The sequence below is a fragment of the Quercus robur genome, chromosome 2 (assembly GCF_932294415.1).
Source record: "Quercus robur chromosome 2, dhQueRobu3.1, whole genome shotgun sequence".
In the NCBI taxonomy this organism is placed as follows: domain Eukaryota; kingdom Viridiplantae; phylum Streptophyta; class Magnoliopsida; order Fagales; family Fagaceae; genus Quercus; species Quercus robur.
This window is the reverse complement of record NC_065535.1, coordinates 48,321,223-48,341,042: the sequence shown is the minus strand read 5'-3', so window position 1 is coordinate 48,341,042 and position 19,820 is coordinate 48,321,223. Positions and strand designations below refer to the sequence as shown.

The 19,820-nt window shown below is 32.7% G+C and overlaps 1 protein-coding gene across 1 annotated transcript; it reads left to right on the top strand.

Annotated features, from left to right (window-relative positions):
• Positions 1 to 7,910: 7,910 nt before the first annotated feature.
• On the top strand, positions 7,911 to 19,537 carry LOC126699710 (uncharacterized). Its single transcript, XM_050397662.1, has 6 exons — positions 7,911 to 8,028; positions 14,777 to 14,850; positions 15,134 to 15,193; positions 16,723 to 16,824; positions 17,780 to 18,157; positions 19,249 to 19,537. The coding sequence occupies exons 1-6, from the start codon at positions 7,911 to 7,913 to the stop codon at positions 19,321 to 19,323; spliced, it is 807 nt and encodes a 268-aa protein (XP_050253619.1). The 3' UTR covers positions 19,324 to 19,537.
• The last annotated feature ends 283 nt before the right edge of the window (positions 19,538 to 19,820 follow it).

Here is a 19,820-nt window from a genome sequence, read left to right as displayed (position 1 = left end):
ATTGACAGTATTCACCTTACAAATTAAGGTGCAACTAGGGTTGAAGATCTTAAAAATTTTACTACCGAACGATTGTCATGGCCGAACACTTATAAGTATTTCACCTTACAAAAGTTCCAATTCCCATTTACAGAGTAATAATTATTCTTGAAAATATATTACCTCAAATTCAAAACTAACTTAATAATTCAAAGACCAAAACAAAATCCCAAAACCTTAGGTACGGTGCACAAAATATAAAGTATCAATCTAGTCCTAAGATACCACTAGGAAAAGGTGTTTAATCAATTGCATAAATTTTTGTTAAGATCTTTACCTTAAGAATCTTTGATCTCCTCTCTCCGAAATCTTTGACTGCCTCTTAATTAAGGTACTATAAACAATATTTAAAGGTGACTAGGAGCCGTTTGATAATGTTGTTCTATTAACGTTCCTAGGTTTCTTATTTCAGATATAAATACTATAATTTAGTGTCAAAATTACAAAATTGCACGTTTGGAATAATTAGAGAAAGATGACACGCATTGCTTTTCGACCACGTATTACTGTTTGGTACCTTGAGACGAAGTTTCAACTTTCAAACACCCTACCTTTCTCTCACCGTCCTTTTCTGTTTATTTTTTTGGTGTGCTATATAAGACGAACTTTCGCATGAGGAGCAATATATGTTATGAAAAGTGAAAACTTTTTTTTTTTTTTTTTTTTTGAGAAACAAGTGAAAACTTCAACTGAAAGAAACTGAACCATAAACACGCGCATGCGTAGGACAATACTTGGCCAAAGGAGCTGCATATAAACTGCATCATATGCAACAAAGTACTGTTAAAAGAGTCAAGCCTAAATTCCAATAACCGACATAGGGGTTCAAGTGGTACTCATTTAGAGTTTGAATAGGTATTGACAAACATCTTATCAATTAAAGAAAACTATCTATTTCAAACATAACCTAATTTTTATTAAGAGTAAAATATCATTTGAGCTGATGTTAATTAGGTCTAAAAAAAAAAAAAAAAAAAAATATTTTTAAAGTGACCAACTTTATCTTTAATCACCATGAGAGAGGAGAGAAAATGAGTAGCAGTTTAGGGACCAAGTTGAATTTAGGTACCAAATTGGTCAATTTTGAAATGTTTTGAACTTGGCTGATTTAACCAAAACCCCAAGGCTATTAACTATATTTTACCCTTTAAAAAAAAAATTTGAAATAGTACTTGTTGAAAATTATCAATCCAATTAAACCATCTATTTGAATTATAAACCACATTCTAAATAAAGTTCCATACAGTACATGTTTAAAATATGGGTGCTACATGTGGGCCAATTTCAAATAAGGACAAAGTTAACCCTAATCTAACCCATTTAATAATTTTGTAAAAACTTCCCAATTTAACCTAATTTATTAAGCAGATTGACACGACACAACCTTAATGTAGCACCCATATTTTAGAGTCAATAGTGTCAATAGTGATTTCAAGCATTCTAAAGTCTATTACAAGTTTACAATTATTGACTCAAACATTCTACGTACAAGGTTTCGTAAAAGAAACTAAGCTAACCTAGAAATCACTTACCACCTAAACAAGCTTGTTAGGATCGAGCTTAATTGGGAGTTTTAATGTATACTCATAAACAGTTAGACTAGCATGATTTTGGTATAGATTGATAGGCCAAAAACAAATTGACCCTTTGTGATGAATTAATTGATTAATTAGCCAAGTTTATTAATTAATCAAATTAACATGCGATGTACGTGGTAGCACAAAAAAATCACCAATTAAACTAAGTATGCAGCGGAAATTAAATTGACACGGTGGTTTGTTTACAAATGGGGAAAACCTACATGGCAAAAACCCCATCGGGTGATTTTAAGGTCACCACTCCCAAGAATCTACTGTTTTCAAAACAAGCAGTTACAAGTAAAGAAATTCCAGTACCTTATACCAACATACAATTGAATCCTTACCTCAATTCCCAATTGGAATTGTTCTGTAGTGACAATATTTCCTTTTCAATACACGGCTCCTAGTACGTGACTAACCAATTGTGCAGATCCCAATACGCGACTTAATCACCAACTTGAGAAGGATGTTGGCTGCAAAGTTATTCAGTTCATTACACGATGAAGATCATGAAGTTGCTTGGTCACAAAACCCTATGGTATACAAACACAACAACTTCTTCAAGAACTAGGGCAAATTAGGTTTCTGGTCACACCTTCTTCATACTTGTGGAATTGTGCTCTTTTGCAACTTGTGTCACCTTTTATGACTCTTAAAATAATCCTTATATATGTTTAGGGTTGTGAGAAAAGAAAGCCCAAACATACATTCACAGATTGGATGAAAATCAGAACTTCATAAATCTCGATAGATACCCTATCTGTCAAGTGTTGAGCCTCGGGCTGAAACAGCTCTCTTTAAACCTCGATAGATGCTAGCTATCGAGCTAGCTGTCGAGATTTAAAATCCTACACTTTCTAACTTGATTCTTGGACAGACTTGCATGGCTTTAACACTTGAACTTAAAACTTTGTTTCTTGAAGCATTAAACACATTTTAGATCTACCAAATTACAAGTAAATTGTGTTTTATTAAAGGATTAGCCAATTACATAAAATAGTGACATATGTTCCTATCATTGAATCACATATGTCCTAACATAGATAAATCCATAGGAATTTGTAAAACATTGCTAGTATTCGCATTAGCTCATGTAAATTTTTTTGTTTACTTTAGCATAAAAACTTACTTTTTCTATTTTATATACTTACTTTTCAAAACATACCACATCTATTTATTTATTTTACACTACATTGCATTAAAATATAAATTTTCTTGATTTTCTAAATTGTTTTTCTTTTTTCACACATGACAACAATCATCCATCATTTTCCTTTATTCTTGGAATACATAAAGAGAGAATAAAAAACTAAATGCAAAATAAATTGTACAATATAAATTTACATGGTTATTATAGCAATAATGAATTTTTATTCAACTTTACATAATTTGATGTGAATGAATTTTGGGCTCGATTAGCTAAAATTTAGTATTTTTTTTTTCTCTTATACATGTGCAAGCTTAGAGCATTCATATCAAGGTTGCTAAAAAATATAGCTTTTAGCAACTTAAAACACTGCTTTATCTATTTTAACACCATACTTTACAAAACACCCAACACCAATGGTTTTATTTTAGCATTTAACAAAATAAAATAATATATCAAACACAATAAAATAATATATCTAATACAATAAACAACAACCACAACCACCAAATTTGCTTTGTTTAAATTTTGTAGAATAAAATATTGGTTTTTATTTTTAACTTTGTGCTACAGTAAGAGCACTCATAATAAGGTTGCTAAAATGACTAAATAGTCATTTTAACAACCAAAACACCAAAAACACACACTATAGCAAAGAAGAAAAAGCTAAAAAATTTTGAGTGATTGCTATAGTGGGCTGCTATCTCTAGTACTCACTGTAGCTGGATGGTATAACAAAAAGTATTTCTTTATTCTCCACATGCTCACAAATCTCTTCACACGCATAGGTTTGTTTTATCTCTTTTCTTTTCTTTCTCCATTCTCACTTCTCCTCTACTCTCTCCTTTCAGCTCCTACCCTAGCCCATGTGAAATCAGATTATGGACATCGGCGTGGCATTGGGTTGCTAATTTTGTGATTTGTGAGGTTTTACCATGCTTGGATTCGTGGGTTTGGGTTGGCCGTGCTCCGATGCCTCGATTGTGGCTTGATTGTGGGTCTAATTTGGTCAGTTTGTATTGATGGTGTCGGTTTTAATGGTGGATTTCGGTGGGTTTTAATGGTCTGATTTGGTGTTTGTATCAGATTTTGGTGTTTGTATTGATGGTGCTCGTCTTAATGGTCTGATTTGGTGGGTTTTTTTTTTTTTTTTTTTTTTTTTTTTTTTTTTTTTTTGTGTGGTGGTGGGTTGTTGGTAACAGTGGTTGTCGTTGTGGTGGTGTCAGTGGTTTTGTTTTGGGTTTTTTGTTTTGCAGTGGGTTGTGGCTGCCACGATGGTGGTGGTGGTGAAAGGGCTGTGGAGGCTGGTTGCTGTGAATTTTTGTGGGGGAAGTTTTATTTTATTTTAATAAGCTGTTTATATTATTTTAATGAGATGAATGTCAAAATAGAGACTTTGATGTTGGGTGTGAGCTATTAAAATAGATAAAATGGCTTTTAGAGTTGCTAAAAACTATATTAGCTTCCTTACTATGAATGCTCTAAGTTGTCATCTTTGACAACTTACAATATATAGCTTCATTGCTATTTTTTTTTTTTTTTTTTTTATTTATTTTTTTTAACTATAGCATCTTTGATGTAGCATGCATTTTGGTGGTTTTGTTGCTAAAATAGCTTTTTAGCATTTATCACACTTTTGGTGTGAATGCTCTAATATGAGTGCTCTTAACCTCCCAAAATCCTTCACATTAATTGCATCTCGATTCTCGACTAACATCAAATCGCATAAAATGCTACATGACAGCCACCCAACTCTACTCCCTTGATTGTTAGGGATATGAATTGCCCTAAATCCCCTCTAACTTGGGAGCTCCCAAAGGAGTGGATGTGAAGGCATGGTCTGTCCGTAGATCTAGAGTTGGAGAAAATGACTATATTTCCCTAAGGGGAACTCTTACAAAAAACGAAGCTTTATTGGCAAAGGAAACAAAACTTACACGTACTTTGCCGAATTTTCTACTCTAGAAAGATTTTCACCTAACTTTGCCATGAGAGTATCCTTAATCAACCCCACAGGTCGATTTAGGATATACTAGTTAGTAATTAGCATGCATCATCTTAATTTTTGTCATAGGTTGTTCACTGATGCTAACTCGACCTGGGAGGAGTTGAAGGAAATTGGGATTCAATTATTCGTGACTTTCCTGTAATCCGATCCCCACCCCCCAACCAAAAAAAAAAAAAATATATATATATATATATATATTTACTCAATTTCTTTATATAAAATTCAAACTTATGTTAGTTAAAAATGACATTTATTTAGTTGATTTGAAAGTTAAGTAGGTCAACATGAAAAACTGACACACTTATTAATCATGTCAAAGTGAATTAGCTGCTTTGATATAATTAAATCTATTTGCACTAAAACCTAACCCATAAAAAACACTTTGTCTTGTTGTTGTATCATGTCAAACATGGCCACCCTTAAGTGAAAATGGTCAGTCCAAGCCTCCCATATTCTCAATGATTTGTGGTAATGTCAGAGAAAATACTGCCATCCAAACCAACCATCTATCATAATGTTTTCTTCCAAGCTAATTAAAAGCCTTATTTTCCTTATTTTATACGCTAAACTCTCTTTTTTCTCGACAAACCTACCAAGGCTAAAACCAAGACACACATAGGTATCCATGTGGGGTCTCTTTTAAGATTTAAGGACTGGATGGGAAAAAAGGGTTAAGAGCAAAGATACTAAAATCTCTCGTAATATAGTGAACCCTCAAAGAATAAAACTGCAAAGATTATCCCCCCCCCCCCCATGAGATGGCTCACTTGTTTCATTGAAAAAGAAAAATGGAGATGGTAGTAGCTAGGGGGATATCAAGGAATTCATCTAACGCTAAAAAATTTCTTGACTCTAAAAAAAAAAATTACACACACACATACTATCATCCTCAAGGTATATATGTAGCATTGTCCATTAAATAATCTAACAAAATACTTTACAAAGATTATTGAATTATTCTTATTAACAAAATACTTCGCGCCCGTTGAATAATTTTGCGGTTTCACAATCAACAAGAAAGATGTGAGAAGGATACAAATATATGTGGGGGCTGGTACGTCACGCGTAGGGGATAATAATGGCATATCAAGAAATTCATCTAACGTTAAAATCTTATCTTGAATTAAAAATCGTCTTTCTAACTATTGAGTATTGAGAATTAAACCCATTGCATCTAACCAATTAGACTATTTCAACTCATTTTCTCATAAATCAATTGCTCATTATTCAGTTATAGAGTTTCTTAATTTTATTACAATTAAACACAATTTTTTTACAAAAAAAAGGGTTGAAAATTAGAAATAAATAATCTAATCACAATTCTTTTAAGAAAAAAAGTCCACTATATAAGAAATCTGTACTATTGTGGCAGGTGCAAAAACCGCCGCTATATGTCGCATATTGCGGCGTTTTTTGAGACCGCCGCTGTACATAGGGTCTATTGTGGCGTCCAACTGTGGCGGAACATAAAACCCCCACAATATATAGTTTTAGCGGCACTCCAAAAACCTGCTGCAATAAATATATCATTTTGCACAGATACTATAGCGACGGTAGAGAAAAATGACGCAATATGCAATCTATAGCGGCTTTTGTATGACTGCCGCAATAGGGACTCCTTTTTGTGGTGCGGTTTCTTAGTTATAGTGGTGGGTTGGACCGCCGCTATAGACCTTCTAACTCCCCGCCTTTCCCTAAATCTTCCCTCTGTTTTTTTTGGCTTTTCATTTTTGACAAAAACACTGTATCTCTCTATCTCATTTCACTCTATTTCTCTAACTCTTCAGAGACTCAAAACACACTATTCACTATATCTCTCTCTAACTCTTCAGAGACCCAAAATCCGACCCAAACACCCAGCTCAAACACTATTTATCTTTTAAACTCTATCTCTCTCTTTAGTTCAATCTCTAAATCATAGACCCAAAATCCCACCACCACCGCCGCCTTCACAACAACCCCACCACCACCACCAAACGCTCAGTGGCTGCCACCTAGGAACCCCAATCCACCTCGTCGGCGCCACCTAGCAACCCCAATCCACCTCGTTGCCACCACCTCATTTCACTCCCAAAAACCAAATGCTCTCTCTGTAAGTTGTCTTGAACACACTCTCTATTTTATTTTTATTTTTTATTTTATCTATGCGTTGGTTTGTGATTTTCAAATGTGCATTGGTTTGTTAATGAAAATTTTACATTAGATTATGGGTATCCCTATGATTAGGGTATTTTACTAATCTTGTTTGATTGTTAATGATTATTTTTTATTTTTTATTTGAGTTGTTAGATGTGTCCAAATGCATTATTATTGTCTCGGTTTGTGTTTCATTGCTGACAATGTAGTGGAAAATAAAAGAAAATGGAGAGCTTGAAATTGATTTTTTTTTTTTTGGGTCTTGGTTTGTGTTTGGTTGCTAAGAAAATGGTAAAAAGGAAAGGAATGGAAAATTAGAGGGAAATTAGCTTGGTTCAAAAGTCTGATTTTCACCCTCATTTCTTTGCATTTCCTTTTCTTCACTTTCTTTAGCTTCAACCAGGCAGCCAATTCCTCACAGTCCTTAAACTGTTTGTTTCACTATATATATTTTCTTTACAAAACAAATTTGGTGTTTGATATTTTTTATTTTTTTATTTATTAAATTCTTTTGGTTTTATCTTAAAGGACTAAAATGAGATTTGGGTTTTGAATTTGATTAGCTTGGTTGAAGGGATATTATACTAATCAATCCGTTACCTAAAAACTTTGTGAAAATAGTGGTTCAATGGTGGTTTTTTATAATTTATTTACATGTCTTAGAATAAAGATTTTAAACTGTTCTTCCAAAACCAAAGCTGCTATTTTCTTTATTAAAACTCTAACAGACGAATGAATTATTAGTGAAGGGCTATTTTTGTTGTTGTTTCCCTTTTTTATTTTTTTATTTATTTACAAGTATTGTTGTTGTTAATAATAATTAGTTACATGCTGCATTATATTTCATTCATATTACATTTTTCTGCTTTTGTTTTTGTTTTTGTTTCTTTTTTGTTATGTTATGTAATGTGTCCAGCATTATATTTCATTCATATCAACTTGTTTTTTACTTGTCGTTGTGCTTATATACTTGTTTTTATTTTACACTTTGACAGTTGAAATGGCAAGACGAAAATTAAATTTGTGCATGCGTTCTAAGAGTGCAACTGTGGAAGGAGCTTCTACAGAACATGTGGATGAAGAAATGAACCAAGAAATGCACGAAGCTTCTATGCAAGGTATGGGCTTACAACTTGATGTCAAATTTGCTATTAGTTTGCTTAAAATTTCTATTAAAAATAAATAAATAAAGGAGGAGCCTCTATGTCTCAACCCCTACCCTATATGTCTCATGATGGTTGTTGTCTATTTTTATATTTTTTAAAATGTGACAGTTTTATTTGTTATGCCTGTATGCATGTTGAAACTCTCAAGTTCTATAGTTTGTGTTAGGTTCTAAATGTTTAGAACAATTGGCAAATCGTGAACATAAACTTGTCTAGATATAGATCTTAGAGTCTATAGGTATTATTAGACAATGCTTAAGGTGATTCAAGTCAAGATTCAAGAACATACAAGTTATAGAAAGAAGATTTCATAATCTTTCTGGTTCAATCGATTGAAAGATAGGCTCGACCGATCGAAAGTCGTATCTGTAGAATTTTAATTAAGAATAAACAGCAGTTCAAGCCCATTAAGGATTAGGGTTTTAGATCTACTTTTCCCAGTATATAAAGGAAACCCTAAGCATGTTTTTATAAGACTTTTTAGAGAAAGAAGAGTGTGCCTCTTTTGTATTTTAGGGTTTTGTTCCCAAAAAGCTCTCTCATATCTTCTACCAGTGTTATTACTTGAAGAATCTCAAGATCCGGTGTTATAGAAGTTGCTGCCTTCTCTAATGATCAAAGGTACTGATGATCTAACCCTTCAAGGGTGGTCTTGGAGTCACAAACAGGAGAGTTTGTGTTGCTAAACCTTTGAGTTGGATCTCAAAGTCACAAACGTGGGTGTTTGTGTTTTGCAAAGGCCAAGTTAAGAAGTAGTCTGTGGACTCGGAGTTATCATGGGGTCGTGGTAGTAAGTTTTCTACTCGAGGTAGCAATGGAATGTTAGTGGTCTAAATTCTATTGTACAAACTTCAATTGTTTCATAGTGGATTTGCTTTTTACCTTGAGGATAGCTAGGTTAAATCCTCCCCAGGTTTTTTACCGGTTTGGTTTTCCTAGGTTATCATATCGTTGTATTCTTTATTTTCTGCACTTTACAATGATATGATATTTGTGCTAACCTAGATCTGATTAATTTGACTAAGTAATCACTTAGCTAATTAACTAGGTTAATTTGATTGTATTTTAAGGGGTTTAAAAACGTACAAGTGGTATCAGAGCAGGTAGCTTTTTTGTTTTAGATCTTTTGATCTAAGAGCTGATCCTTGACCCCTGTTGTCATGGATAATTTGAAGTGTCTTTCTGATCATGTTTCTGTTGATCTTATTGATGCCCGTGAAACTCTCCATAAGGAATTATTGAAATCTATGAAAATTGCTAAGAAATTCAAGGAAGAGTTAAAATTGGCTAATCTTGAAAAAGAGGAATTGGTTGTTAGATTAGATGAATCTAATAAAAAGAATGAATTTTTGCGAAATCAAATTTCCGCTCAAGATGAGAAGATGAAAAGCTTGGAACAAGAGTTAGTTGAATCTAAAGCTAAAATTGAAAATTTGTCTAGTACCAAGCCTGCTGTTGATAACATAAGTGTTTTGGTTTCTTTTAAGCCTAAAATTGAGAAAGTTTATATCCCTCCTTTCAAGAGGAATAATAAAGAAAATGCTTATTTTGCTAGGTTAGACAAAGGTAAAAGTTCTGATGTAGACGCTGAAGTTTCTAAACCTATGTCTAAACCTACTATTAGAGAGCATAATAAATATGTTTTTGTGCCTACTTGTCACCTTTGTGGTGTTGTTGGTCATATTAGACCAAATTGTTCTTTGTTGAGGCAAAAACCAAAATTTGAGACTAGATTTGCTGTTAGGAATACTGATGTTCCTAAATTTATTCCTGTTTGTCACTTTTATGGTGTCTCCAGTCACACTCGTCCTAATTGTCACAAATTGAAATTTAAGCATTCTGTGTTTCAGTTTAGGATATGTGACGATATTTCTCCTGCCATAAGTCCATATAAATTGTTTCATATTCTTTTGAAAAATTTGAGCTTGTTGGCTTGTGAAAGGAATTTGCAAGATTTTAGTCTCTCTTAGAAGATTGGTGTAATCCCTCAAATACACTCTACCTCTCATGGATTTTCACCTACAAATCCAAAGACTCGTGCTATATGAGTGAGAAAAGATTTTCTAAGGTGAGTGTTGTTTACTTGTCCCTGATTTAATTCTTTCAATTATTTGTGGACATGTTTTGTTTTTGTTTTTGGTTGTTTTGTTTCTTAGGTTGTTTTGATTATTCAAAAATCCAAAAACATTGAAAAATTTTAAAAAGACAACAATATTTTTTTTTTAGTCTTGTTTTATTTTTCTTGAGGATTACATGAATTATGATATCTCTCTTGATTTAGAACATGCTTGACATTGTGGAGAAACTTGAATAGTGTGTGTTATATAAGTGCTAAGCTATTTTTGATTTTGTGTGAGTATGCACTAGTTTATACATGTACTCAAGGGTTAATTAAAAAATTGATATTTTTTGTTTGTGTACCCTCTATAGCTTAGTTAAGCATTGTCATGCATTGCATTAATTTGCATTGTTGATTTAGCATAATGTGTGCTTTTTGTTTTATTGTCATATATATTTTTAAAACCAAAAAGATTTTTGTGTTTTGTATTTTTCACATCTTGGTTTATAATCAAGGATTGGCCATATTATCTTTACATAACAAGTTTATGTACCTTGTTTAGTTTGGATGAGCTTATTTTATTGCACTTTACCAGTTTGAGTTTTGTAGTGCATGTTATGTGGGAAGATGTTTATAGTTTTTGATCACATGATCTTGATCTTGAAATCACATGCTTTTGATTGTCGGACTTGAACTTATTGAAAAAGGCATAAATAACCATCTCATTACTGTTTACTAGCCAATCATGAACACCTTGGTGCATATTGTAAAATTTTGTGCTCGAGAAAGTGTAGTACATGCATAAAAAGATCATAAGGTGTAGCCTCAGTTTAAATGCTAAAATTAGTGTATACATTATTAGGCTTTAATAACTTCACAATCAAATAAAATTGGTGTGTATATTATGAGGCAAATCAAGAAATTTACAAGATTGCAAGCTTGTTTTCTAGGAGATGTGGGAGTTATATGATGTAACTCTTTTGGTGATAGTCTCTTTCAAATTCTATGTGATGAATTTTGTAAAATTTGTGCTTGATTACTATTCGCATATCACTTCACATGTATCTCGTTGCACACACTACACAAGTTACTCTTTGCTAAACTTTGTACATGTTATTGTGTGTGATTTTGTTTTGGCCATCCAAGATTGAAAATTCCTTGTTTTTAATGCAAAATGTATTTAAAGTTTGATATTTGAGGACAAATTGATTGAAAATCTTGTTTTTGGAAGATTTGGGTTAAATTCAAGGGTTTTTGAAAAACTTTTCATCTCATACTCATGCATTTTATTCACAAAACATTGTGCTTTAAGGAGTTTCTGCATTAAAATGCTCTGTTTTTCAAAAAATTGATTTTTCCAGATTTTCGATCGATCGAATCTATTGCTCGATCGATCGAAATTGCGATAACAATTTTTGGTTAGAATTTGCTTGGCTCGATTGGTATTCAATTGATGCTCGATCGATCGAAACTGAAAAATTTTCAATTTCTAAGTTTTTGACCAAATATTTTTTCATGCATCATTTATGTTTAGGATTCACATGCATTACATTGTTTTTTGTATCCATCTTGCAGTTTTGCAGTCATATCTCTCATTGTTTCACACATAACATGCATACACTTTGCTAAATTGGGTACTCAACTTGATTTAAAAATTGATTAATTAATTTTTGAGTTATGTACTTTTTAGCATATGCTATTTTTATTTGTGAACTGCAAAAAATATTTTTCTTAAGAGATATGATGGATAATCAATGTGAAAATATTTTCTCTACTCATGCAACTGTTTATGAGTCACATAATGTCATGTTTGCATTTATTGAAAGAGAGAATTTTTTCTTCATGTGTATCCTCAACTTAGTTTTTAAGTTTGGTTTGTGTGTCTTTATTTTCCCCACCTCCTAAATTTTCCCCAAAATTGTTTTTCCCAAAACTTGTTTTGTTTTTCCTATTTTTATAGGGGGAGAAGCTTCTCTTTAATCTTTGTTGTTCATAGGGGGAGTTGTTGCTCTTCATAGGGGGAGTTGCCTCTATTTTTTATAGAGCTAAATTGTTTTATGTTCCCTTGGTTCTCTTTTTTCTCTCATGTTTACTGTCACTCTACTCTTTGTTTGAGTTGTCTTTGTCAATACCTGAAAAAAAGGGGGAGAAATAAATAAAATGTGGGAATCCTGTTTGTTTTGTTTAGGGGGAGTTGAAATTGTTTTTGAAAGGGGGAGAATATTTTTGATGTATCTAACTTAGGGGGAGAGTTAGAATTTATTTTTGTTTTTATATTTTGCTTCATATTATTGTTTACATGTCTTTCTTTCCACACATGTGTTGATGTGTTCTTTTGAGTGTTTTCAAGAAAGACAGGTACATTCTGATTAAGACCTTCTACCTTTTCTTGTAACTTCTAGGTTAGGAGTCATAGATTGGGATTTGTGATGTAATTGGGCATTTTATTGTATTGGGTTGTTCTTGTATTTGAGCATTTCATATTGTATGTAAGTTTTGTCACGAATTGCCAAAGGGGGAGATTGTTAGGTTCTAAATGTTTAGAACAATTGGCAAATCATGAAAACTTATCTAGATATAGATCTTAGAGTCTATAGGTATTATTAGACAATGCTCAAGGTGATTCAAGTCAAGATTCAAGAACATACAAGCTGCAGGAAGAAGATTTCATAATCTGTCTAGTTCGATCGATTGAAAGACAGGCTCGACCAATCAAAAGTCATATCTGCAGAATTTTAATTAAGCCCAAACAACAGTTCAAGTCCATTAAGGATTAGAGTTTCAGATCTACTTCTCCCAGTATATAAAAGAAACCCTAAACACATTTTTATAAGGCTTTTTAGAGAGAGAAGAGTGTGCCTCTTTTGTATTTTAGGGTTTTGTTCCCAAAAACTCTCTCATATCTTCTACTGGTGTTATTACTTGAAGAATCTCAAGATCCGGTGTTGTAGAAGTTGCTGCCTTCTCTAGTCATCAAAGGTGCTGATGATCTAAACCTCAAGGGTGGTCTTGGAGTCACAAACAGGAGAGTTTGTGTTGTTAAACCTTTGAGTGAGATCTCAAAGTCACAAACGTGGGTGTTTGTGTTTTGCAAAGGCTAAAGAAAGAAGTAGTCCGTGAACTTGGAGTTATCATGGGGTCGTCGTAGTAAGTTTTCTACTCGAGGTAGCAATAGAATGTTAGTGGTCTAAGTTCTATTGTACAAACTTCAATTATTTCATAGTGGATTTGCTTTTTACCTTAAGGATAGCTAGGTTAAATCCTTCCCAGGTTTTTTACCGGTTTGGTTTTCTTGAGTTATCATATCGTTGTGTTCTTTATTTTCCGCACTTTACAATGATATGATATATTTGTGTTAACCTAGATCTGATTAATTTGACTAAGTAATCACTTGGCTAATTAACTAGATTAATCTAGTTGTATTTTAAGGGGTCTAAAAACTAACAGTTTGGTTCATGTTAATCATTTAATTGCTAATCAATACAACCATGCTCAAGTATGTTATTCAAATAATAATAGTATCAATCATAGTTGCAAATTTAATACGTAGAACACATATCCATGCCTTCTCTCTAATCCACCTAGATAGTTGAATTTTATTTAAAAATTCTTAAGTTGAATTTAAATTGAAAATTCGATTCCACTTTATTTAAACTAATGCTAATTTGTTAAGTTGAATTTTCTAATATTATGCCCCACTGTCTACTAACTAGTAAACAAGAAGATAGAGAAAGAAAAGACCTTTGTTTACAATTTGTTTTTTTATTTTTGTTGGGTTCTCATTGTTTATCTTTGTATTTGTGTGTTTTTAGATAAATTAGCCATATTTAATGAGAAATCCTCTGTATATAGCAAACATGAGGGTTTTTCTAGGTTGGTTTGCTTTTACTTAATCTTTGTTGGGTTCTGATTGTTTAGAGAGATATTTATCTGCAGCTAGTTTGTATTGTATGTGAAATTCTCATTGTATCATTTCCAAGCAATTTCACCTATAAAATTTTTTGATAATGCTTATCTGGGTGCCTTTTATTTTTATTTGGGTTTCATTGTTTATCTTTTTATTTGTGTGTTTTTAGTGAATTTAACCATTTGATACTTATAAACATGAGAGTCTTAATTAAGAAAGCAGTTATGGTTTTTAGTTTTTCTTTTGTTTGGCTTTCTGGGTTGGTTTGCTTTTTATTAATCTTTGTTGGGTTCTGATTTTTAGATAGATAAGTATTATTTGCAGCTAGTGAAATTGGCTATTTGTATGTGAAATTCTGTCAATATGTCATACTTATGTAGTGACTATGGTATAAGAGTCTTAATAGACAAAGCTGGTATTTTTTTTTAGTTTTTATTTTGATCTTTGTTGGTTCCTGATTGTTCAGATGGGTATTTGTCTACAGTTAGTGGAATTAGCTTATTGTGTGTGAAATACCATTATAAATTAAGAAAATGGTTACTTTTTTCTTTGTTTGTGGTCTTATCTTATCCATAAAGTGATAATGAGGAACTGATTGAACTGGAAAAAAAAGAGTAAACATTTTGCTTGTTTTTGTTGTTTAGGAAGTGATAACGGTTAAAATTTTAACATTTGATGAGTGTCTGTTAAAATCTATGCCAATTTTTTCTTGTAATGCATGATTTAAATTTCAGATGTGCAACCACCTGTACATGCCACTCGCAGGCCAAGCAAGTACTTGGATGTTTGGGATCTTCCCAATGACCAAGTAATTAACTTGTCGCTAAATAGTATGCATCAGTTGGTTGATGACGAGGCAAGGGCTTTCACTGGTTTCTTGGGGACGATTGCACGGAAACCCCACATTGCTCGATTAAATATCTAAGTTGGAAGGACATGCCAGAAGAACTTAAAAAAGAGTGTTGGTGTCTTGTAGAGGTAAACCAGGAACTTATAATACTTATAATTATTACATTTTAGCATGCTTGTTGCAGTTCTAATTCTAACTCAACTATTTGACTGTAATTGCTAACTCAACTATTTGATTGTAGCGAAAATACGTTGTCCCTACTAATCCTATTGCATATGCAGATTTGAAGACATTTACAAAAGTTTGTAGGGCTTGGAGGGATCACAAGTGTTGGCTGAAAACGGCTTATTACATACCGCATCCAAGAAACAAAGCACGGGTGAAGAGCAACTGACCCAAGGGATGCATACCAGAAGATTGGGATGTTCTTGTTGACCATTGGTATATTGAGGATACAGTGGTATGTTCTTTTTAATTTTTAATTTTAATTTTTTTTAAGATGTGCTTAATCTGTGTTTTTGGTTTTCATTATTGCCATGTTGGTACTGTGCTTTGTTTCTTTGGATATGGTGTTCTTTGGTTGCATAAAGCAACTGGTTGGTGAGTTAGTTTTATCCAGGAATTGAAATTTTTGCATATCCTTTTGTGGATTTGATTGTTTTGGCAATATTGTTTGGTGGGCTCAGTTGTCTTTTTATGCATTATTACATACCCTTTTGAAATGGATTGTCTGCAACAACTGGCTAGTGAGTTGGTTTCTTCAAGGGTTTGTTTTTTTGCATACCTACTTGTCTATTTGATCGTTGTGGGATTATTCCTTTGGTTTTGTTTTTTCTATGCATACCTTTCGAAATTGATTGTGAGAAATTATTGTCTGGTGATTTAGTTTAATCCAAAAATTAGAGTTTTAGCAAACCCACTTGTGCATTTGATTGTTCTGAAATGCTGGATGCGTTCAATTTTTTTTACTGCACATTTACTTTAGGATTTGGTTTCTCTGCAATAACTGTAAAAGTGTAAATCCTTACATGGCATTTTCATAGTTCAATTTTCTTTGTAAAAGTGTAAATCCTTACATAACCTCTTCCGTACTTAAATGTAGAATAGATTACAATTTACAACTATTTCTTGAACTAGGTTTTGCTTCAAAATAGAGTTTTAATGGTTTATGTATAAAATTTTTAAGATAATTGCTTGATCATAGCATTTCATGTTTGGAATTTTACTTATTTTCCGCAAATTTGTTTTTAAGAATTCCACAGTTGCCCAATTGTATATCTTGAGCTTGTTGAAATTCTTTGTTAAGAGGCAAGTTTTTTATTTTTTTATTTTATTTTATTTTATTTAAAAAAAATATAATAAGAACTTAGTGAAAGTGTGAAACTACATTTAGATCTCTATGAATAGTTAAAAAACTTTTCACATAAATGTGAAGTGATATTCTAGTTAGAAAAACACATGAGATAAATAGCACCTTTACTAAACAATGTTAATTTTCTATGATTTTTCTGTATGAATAAGTTTATTTATTTATTTTTTTATAACACAATAGTTAAATTAGTAGAACACTTGTGGTTGTGTGTAAAAATGTAAGTTTGTTTGTTTGTTTTTGTATTCTCTGACTCCATAATTTTGTAGATAGAGTCAAAGAAGAATATAGACTGACGTTCTAAACAGGAGGACTTACATACTACTTGTTCATGTAGCTTTGCCGTGCACGCTGCAAAAAAGGTAATAAGTATTATGACTAATATGTAAATGATTTGACTTATCTTAAGTTTATGTGGAACCAATATGAATCATAACATAAATATGTTGTTCATATTGTAGGCAAAAGCGGATGGACGTCCTGTAGAGCATGCAACATTATATTTAGTACAGCATACTTGTAAAGATGGATCTGCAATTAATCCTATAGTGCAAGCAAAAATGGTGAGTAATCCATTTTATTACGTGCCTGCTTTTGAGTTTGTATATGGGAGCATAATGAAATGAAGGTTAACAAAACAATAATATGGAGGCAGTGGCCTCCATTATTTGATTAATATGAATTTTATTTGTTACGTGATTCTTTTGTTCTTTTTTGTTGCTTTGTTTCCTTTGCATATTGTTTTTGAGTTTTAATGAAATCACATTACTTATCAATATATAGCATTGAATTTGGTTCATCTAATTTTGTTATTTGATGTCATTCTCTACACAGCTGCTAGTAAGTAAGGCTAAACGAGAAAATACCACTAGTGATAATCAAACTTAATTTCCATCCATTACTCTTGCAGAGACTAAAACTGATATAGGGATTGAAACTAGTGCTTGACTTTATCAAGTTCAGTTTTGGTACCAACAAAAAGTGGCCTTAAGATGGTTACAGGTGCAAGTTTATCGTCATTTAATTGGATTTGTTTACTGGAGGAACATGGGTCACTTTTGATATGAACTATAATATCTAAAAAACTATGGTAGGGTGGAACTTCTAGATTGTGGATTAAGCAGGTTAGGTTTTTTGTTTTGTTTTGTTTTGTTTTGTTTTTTTTTTTTGCTAGAAACTAGCTGGCTTCTATAGAGAGAGAGCCTGCTTTTATTAAGGTAGCCTATTAGTCGATTATAATTCCCCCAAAGTGTGGCTGCTAGAAGCTGCTCTCTGCACCATATTCGTATCTTTTCAAAGGTTGTTTGGACTTGAACTATGAGGCTTTTGTCTAAATAAGCAATCTATTAGACATTTGGTTCTTGCCAGATATTGCTTAATTAGAGCTCCTTGTAATTATGGCAGTTTAGCATGCTTGTTGGTACTGCTATGCCATAATTTCAAATCTTATTTGTACTATTCATAAATGATTTCTCATTAAATGCTATTTAAAAATTGCTCATTGAATTCATATATCAGGATAAAATAAAGGAGTTGTTGGCTGAACCTTCAAATCAATTGCAATCATCTGACATAAGTGGTAGTATTGCATGGGCACCGGACAATGTGTTTGCCAAAGTGATGGCTAAGGAGCACAAAGGTCATATTCGTGGGGAAGGATTTGGTCCAAGCCCAAGTGGCCGTAGTAGCAAGAGTGCTGTTACAAACCTTCAAATACGACCAAGTCAATCAAGGGACGACAAAGTTGCACAACTGAAGGCTTCCTTGGCTGAGATGCAAGAGAAATTGTCCTCTTTTGATGAAATGAAGGAAAGACTTAGCCAATTTGAAGAGATGGAGCAAAGAATGACTCGCATGCTTCAACAAATGCAACAAATAACTTCACAATGCAGTCAAGTTGGCATTAATGTTTGTTTAATTCCTTTGATTGGTTATTTTGGTATGCATAAAGATTTCTATTTTTAAATGTGGGTTTCGGAGTTTAGTTACAATTCTTTGGTTTGGTTAGTTCTCAAGTTATAGAATTCTTGGTGTAATATGTTTGCAGTTTGAGTTCTTTGATTAAAGCAGTTGATGATGAGTGTACTTATAAGTTTAAGTTCCTTGTTTTTGTTATAAATAAGTAAACAAAGCCTTGATGATCACTGCCACTTGAATACCTTGAGACTGCTCTCTATAAAGTTCCCAAATCTTAAAGCCTTTGCAACTCCAAATGCTAGGCCTTTGTCCTTTGGCTTGGTAGCTTTGTGTGATACTGTTATTAATTGTTGTTATTTGTTTTAATTTTGATTTGGTAGGAAATAACAAGCTTGATAATGAGCCAATTTTGTAGCATGATGTGTTTGAAGATGAGTTGTAGAGATTGGTTGTCATGGTTGAAAACATAATTGATAGCACAATGATGCTTAAAGATTTGTTGTGTGGAACCTGTTAACCTTACAAGTAGTTGACACAAGGTAGTGTGGTTCAGATAATGTATGGACTTGGCATGGCCACCACCTAGCATGAACTGTGCTATGCCCACGGTGTGGCCTTGGCATGGCCATTGCCCAACACGTGCCATAAGGTGACCGCGCCATGTCCATGACTTGAACTTGGCTTTGTTCTGTAGCAGACTTGGTAGTATATATAGAGATTGTTTCCCATTTTTTAGTGTTATTGCATAATGTCCTATTTGTCGCATTAGCATATTCAAGAAAGTTTATGAACCTAGCATACCTCATCTTGACAATCTGAAACTTGGCTGCACTGCATTGCGCTTGCACATCTCTGGGTTCTTTTACTTGTATTTGAAGGACTTGCTCTATCACATTTCATCGTCATGTCACTTGTATTTGATACTTTTGTAGTACTATTTGTGCATGTATAGTTCTTTGTCTTGGTTTTATTTTTTATTTTTTATTTAATCAATTTGATTGCATTGGTTTCAATGTTGTGTCCTAATTATTGCCTTCTTCTTTTTTTTTTAATTTTTTTTTTGTATGTAGGACGTTCCTCCGATCCTACAATCCCTAGCTCTCCAAAAATCATCAGCCGCATCCCATCAACCAGACAGTTTATAAATTTTATGTTGGGGACATTTTTTGTACAAAGAACCACAGTTGAACTCTAAACATATTTTTTGCAAGTGTTGAAAAATATTTTGAAACACTTTGAAACTTTGATTATGGTATTAGTTTAATTTAAGTGTTGAAGGACTTTCTGTGTACAAAGGATCACATCTTTCTTTGGTTAATTTTATGATGATGGTTATAGACAATGTTATGTATTTGATAATATATTTCTATGTTAATATAATGTTAGCTTGGAGACATTTGTGGTATTGTCTTAGTGGAGCTAAAATTGTCATAGGTTATTTGTAATAGAATATTTCTATGTTAATATAATGTTAGTTTGGAGACATTTGTGGTGTTATCTAGTTACATTTGTGGTATTGTCTTAGTGGAAATAAAATTGTTACAGGTTATTTGCAATAGAAATGTGGTTTTAGAACCTAGAAGGGGGAAAAAAAACCTATAGCGGTGGGCAAAAACTGCCGCTGAAGGACTAAAATTATGAA